General features: G+C 37.0%; 1 protein-coding gene across 1 annotated transcript; it reads left to right on the forward strand.

Moving 5' to 3' along the window:
• On the forward strand, positions 1 to 817 carry Smp_039980 (putative mitochondrial ribosomal protein S33). The gene has a single exon (XM_018797770.1). It carries the CDS (start codon positions 194 to 196, stop codon positions 500 to 502), a length of 309 nt encoding a protein of 102 aa, XP_018652779.1. The 5' UTR covers positions 1 to 193; the 3' UTR covers positions 503 to 817.
• The last annotated feature ends 4,703 nt before the right edge of the window (positions 818 to 5,520 follow it).

A 5,520-nucleotide genomic window follows, 5' to 3' on the forward strand; every position in this document is an offset into this window, starting at 1 on the left:
AAGTTTATATCTACACGATGATCGTAATGTGCAGTTGTGGAGGCTGAATAACATCACTCTAATCACCCTAAATTCCGGTTTCATGACGTTTAAGTTGTAGCAAATGATGATGAAAAGTTGTGCCGGAGTCCTAAGTTTACACTGTGACCATCACTATCTTTACTCATTTGTGTTTGATTTCAATTGTTTTTAGATGACTTCGTTGTATGCCAAAAAGATGACAATGCTTGCTGGACGAATATTCAGGGATGTTGGTAAACAAGTCGATAGTAAATCCATGAAAGTTGTTCGAATAATGAGTGAATTACCTCGCCCAATGATCTTAAAAGATTATTATCCTCCATTAGAAGAATATAATAATATTTTACAAAAACTACGCTATTTAGGCTTGTTTAGAAATGAGCACGCAGATTTTCGTGAAGAAATGGCACGTCTACGTCAATTACGTGGCAAAGGGAAACGGAAGAAGGGCGAAAGTAAACGAGGGCTAGCACAACAATGACATTACTTACTTTGTTATTTGTTTCCATAAAAATTTACTTTGTATATATTTACTAGTAGTTTTTGAACAGTGTCATATCTTTAAAGTGAGATTTTAATGTGTTGAAATATGTTTTTTTTACTGATTAATTGGAATTTGTTGTGGTGCTGTTTAGTAATGAACTCTTTGCTTAAGCAAATGCTGCTGAAAGAAGTATGTTATGCCTGTGGAAAACACTAACCTTATTTTGCGTTATTGTATTACATAATAGTTTATTCCGAATTTTCAACATCTTATCTGTACTAGTTGTAAAAAATAAATTATCGTTAGTGCAGTTGTCAAATTAGTCGATATAACTCACTCGATGTTTATAAGGGTTAAGAAATGGTGCTTAACCTTCTGCTGATCATCGCATCTGTGGTATAAGGATGGGGAGAGTCAGTTTCTTCTCTGAATGCTCTCACGTGGCTACGCGTATACAACCGCTGACAGGAGATTCCTACTCTGCCTTCTCGTGGCAGGGGTGTTTTTTACGAAATTTAGAGCACATAAAACGAATGTTCAGCGCTTTAACTGGATATGCAGGATTCATGTGGGAGAGTTGGAAAACCCTGATTTCAAAATAGTGGTGTACATGAGCTCTAGGATCCTAACGAAAAAAAGTGTACGAACCTACTGTTGGTCACCGACCATCATGGAACTGTATTTTGTAACGTTGCTCCACTGTCTTGTGGGTGTGACCTCTTGGTCAAAGACCTGGGGATGACATTCTAAGAAAACTACCTGCTTTGATCTGGGCACGTGGGTTGTATCCCAGCCCTCACAGAAATCGAATGGTTTGTGTAGCGCATGTATATTTGGAGCCTCCTTGTACCAATGTTCACATGTCTAATTATTATTTGATGTAATATTGTTTATCTTATTATATGAACATTTCTATAATTCCTCCATACTTATTGCTCTTTTTACTACTGATCGTCATTCATAAGGCTACTGATATTTCCGATATAAAGTCTTCGCATCGTTTTTTTTGGAAATAAATAGTACTATCATTATCAGGCTTTAAGCAGTTGAAAAAGTCTTTAAAATATAGTGGATTCATACAATTTTTGTCAACATTCATTTGCTAATTACAACTTCTTAGTCACTCATGAAGCAGGTTAGGATAGAGCATAGGGAGTGTATTAATCGAAATTGGATGACCGCAGAACGTAACACAGGAATTATACTCTGTATGAGATTTAGGTCCGTATCATTCAAAGTCACAGAGAGGTTGTTACCAAGCTATTCTGATCGCAGTTTACTTCCTATAATACTGCTATTTCTTACATCCAAATGTTTGCTACGTATTTGCACAAACATGACATTTATTATCAGTTTTCAGTCGTTGTAGGGTATGCTTTCCTTACGAGATCAAATATTACCGTAAGATATTTTTCCAGTTTCATATCTAATTGAAGAGAAACCAAGAAAACTATGCATGGATTAGAAGGATTTAATTCCGTATGTAAAATATGATGAATGTTTTGACACTGGTGGCCAACGTCCTACTTACTTTTAACCACGTAGATTGAAAAACAGTCTTAGCATTATATGTATACTAGATAAGGTATTAGGTTTTGCATTTTACTTTGCTTACATGTATACTTGTATACTTGCTAACCAATACTGTCGGAATCGTAAGGTTTGTGACCCACATCAATAAAGGGTACTTCTCGAAGTGGCTGAAAAAGAAATTGGGTTATAAGTGTTCTTGGAGACCTTAGGGCATGACTGCAAGCAGTCTCTGCTTGACGCTAGTCACACGGAAATATTTTATATGTAGTTTTAGATGTCTTAACCCCGTACTTAAAAGGTCTTACTGATGTCGATGAAAACCCATAGGTTAAGATAAGATGTGCAACTTTAGGGTCAACTTTCTTCAAACCATTTACTGTTGCATGGTGGTAATATCCCTCTTAGTGCCGATTTTATAGGGGAAGCATTGCAGTACAGTCAACAGTAAAGCTTTGTCCCAGGACCCTAAATTGCTTTTATTAGTCCTATCGTTCACCAACCAACATACGTAGAATAGTAAAACCTAAAAAGAGCAAGTATTCCAGTCAATTTAGCTCGATTGTGATACCACGATATTCGACCCCAACTACCATGTCTAATTAGCAGTTACAACAGTGTATTTAGTCTTCGTAATGTCCGTGAATATGAAATCTAATATCTGTGTCATCTTAACAGTGTTATAGGACAGCTGACAGATGCATTTCCAGTAAGGACCGGAGTCAGACAAGGCTGTCTACTTTCCCCATTCCTCTTCCTTCTGGTGATTGACTGGATTATGAAGAATTCGACATCTGAGAGGAAATACGGAATACAATGGACTTCTCAGAATCAATTAGATGATTTGGACTTCGCAGATGACCTAGCCCTCTCCTCTCATACACACGAACAAATAAAGATAAAGACAGCGAATGTAGCAGCAGTCTCTGCATCGATAGGCCTCCACATTCACAAAGGAAAAAGCAAGATTCTCAAATACAACACGGAGAACACCAACCCAATCAAAAAGAGGTGGAGACATTTACGTACCTGGGAAGCATCGTTGATAAACAAGGAGAATGGAATGCGGATGTAAAGGCGAGGATTGGCAAAGCAAGGACAGCATTTCTACAATTGAAGAACATATGGAACTCAAAACAACTGTCAACTAATTTCAAAGTGAGAATCTTCAATACGAACGTCAAGACAGTTCTACTGTACAGAGCTGAAACGTGGAGAACTAATACATCCATCGTCAAGAAGGTACAAGTATTTATCAACAGTTGTCTATGCAAAATACTCAACATCCATTGGCCGGATACTATCAGCAACAGCGTTTTATGGGAGAGGACAAATCAGCTTCCAGCTGAAGAGGAAATTAGGAAAAGACGTTGGAAGTGGATAGGACCTACATTAAGGAAATCACCAATGTGCATCACAAGGCAATCTCTAACTTGGAATGAATAACAACTGGAAAGGAAGGCTCAGGACAGAGTTGGATGGAGAATGCTGGTGAGCGGCCTATGCTCCTCGACGAGGGGTAACAAGCGTAAGTACGTTAACAGTGTTATACTATAAATGAAAATGGAAACTATGCATACGAATTATGGAGATTGTTACAACTAGGCAAGTGTTCAATGCACGTACAGGAAGTAAAGAGCAACAGTTAAGAGATTACGAATGGATTATATGCTAAAGATTCATGTAAGTATCTAGAAATGTCAGACACTACAACGGATGAACATTTCACTCTAGGTACTAATAGTGCATTAGTTACTGAGTATTAGTAAGTAGTATAAAAATGTATACAAAAGAAACGGGTGGAGAGATCTTGAAGAATTAACATAGGATTAGCTTGAAATATAGGTGATTGATTTATTCAATAAACATTTACTTACTGAGTTGTGGGTTTGTAATTCTTCGCTGCAATCAAACTCGAAGAAAGTGGTGGCTAATATATGTAGCTCAGAATGAGTATGTTGAACTGATCATAATCTATGATCTGGTGAATCGGCTGTAAAGCTTTCATTGTTCTGAACAACATCAACACATACTTCATGGAGAAATGTAGTTTTTGTGCTTGGTGAATAATTATACGTGAATGGGCTAAACTTAAATCCTACACTGAATTATTTGTATTCATCACTCATCCTTTTCATTATACAATATCTATAACTCTCCATTAGCTGATTTCTTATATCATGAAATCCAGATCTTCAGATATGAAGGTCCCACATTCAATCCATCGTGGACTGGTGGTTGTACACTTTTGAATAGTACTATACTAAAAAGAACTAGCTATCCAAAGCACTTTGGTTTACATTAGCACCCTCACTGAGACCAATAGGTGATAAGCATACCCTACATATCCTCAATCGAACTAATTTGTCAAGAAAATCTACAATTTCGTTAAGAAGAACAGTTTACACCAGTAAAGATGATGAAAATTTAGTTAAATTTCTTATGATAATTATCATGTTTACTTACTTATACCTGTTACCCCTCGTGGAGGGGCATAGGCCTCTCATCAGCACTCTCCATCCATTTCTGTTTTGAACAGTCCTTTCCGCTTCAGTCCGGTTGCTATTCATTCATTTCATATCTGTTCCCGATTTCTGACTTAATGTGTTCTTTTTAATTCCTCTTTTCCGTTTCTCCTCAGGATCCCAAGTTAGCGCTTGCCTCGTAATGTAGTTTGGTGATTTCCGTTATGTATGTCCTATCCACTTCCAACATCTCTTCCTAGCTTCCACTTCGGCTTGAAGCTGGATTGTCCTCTCATAGAGTAGGCTGTTGCTGATGGCACCCGAACAACGGATTTTGAGTATCTTACATAGACAATTGTTTATAAATACTTGTACCTTTTGATGATGTTTGTGGTAGTTCTTCACGTTTCAGCTCCATAAAGTAGAACTGTCTTGACATTTGTATTGAAGATTTTGAATTTGATATTATTCAACAGTTGTTATGAGTTTCACATGTTCTTCAACTGTGAGAATGCGGGCCTTACTTTGTCAATCCTTGCCTTCTCGTCTACATCGGATCCTTCATGCTCATTATCTAAGCCGAATAATTATTCATTGATAATTGCCAATTCAATTCATAATCTCGGCGAGACTATAATTTAGGCATAAGATAACAGGACTCAGATTTTGGCGCAGAATTCACTCATCCATTTGGCTAAAATAGAGTTTTGACATTATAGCTGATGTCATTTCGTGATGAAAACCCTAAATCTAATTCCTAATCTTAACCATCAACTGCAAATCATAATTCTCATTCCTTACACTGGTTCGTAACCCTCATTTGGTCCTAGTTATTAGGTGGACACTTTCAAGGTTGCTTTAAGGCTTCTCAAAGGTCGTCCATAAATTATAGTCTCGCCATAATAGTCTGACCAAAAAGCCATCATATAATTCATTATTTTACTATCAAATTTCTAATGAAATTATTGAATTTTGAATGTAATTGTTACTGACCTATAACATGTAACTAGAGGGGGTGTT

The sequence above is a fragment of the Schistosoma mansoni genome, chromosome 5 (assembly GCF_000237925.1).
Source record: "Schistosoma mansoni strain Puerto Rico chromosome 5, complete genome".
Taxonomy (NCBI): Eukaryota; Metazoa; Platyhelminthes; class Trematoda; order Strigeidida; family Schistosomatidae; genus Schistosoma; species Schistosoma mansoni.

What these genes read in the sequence shown, in the direction of transcription:
- Smp_039980 (XM_018797770.1), top strand. Translation starts at nt 194, where the DNA reads ATGACTTCGTTGTATGCCAAAAAGATGACAATGCTTGCTGGACGAATA.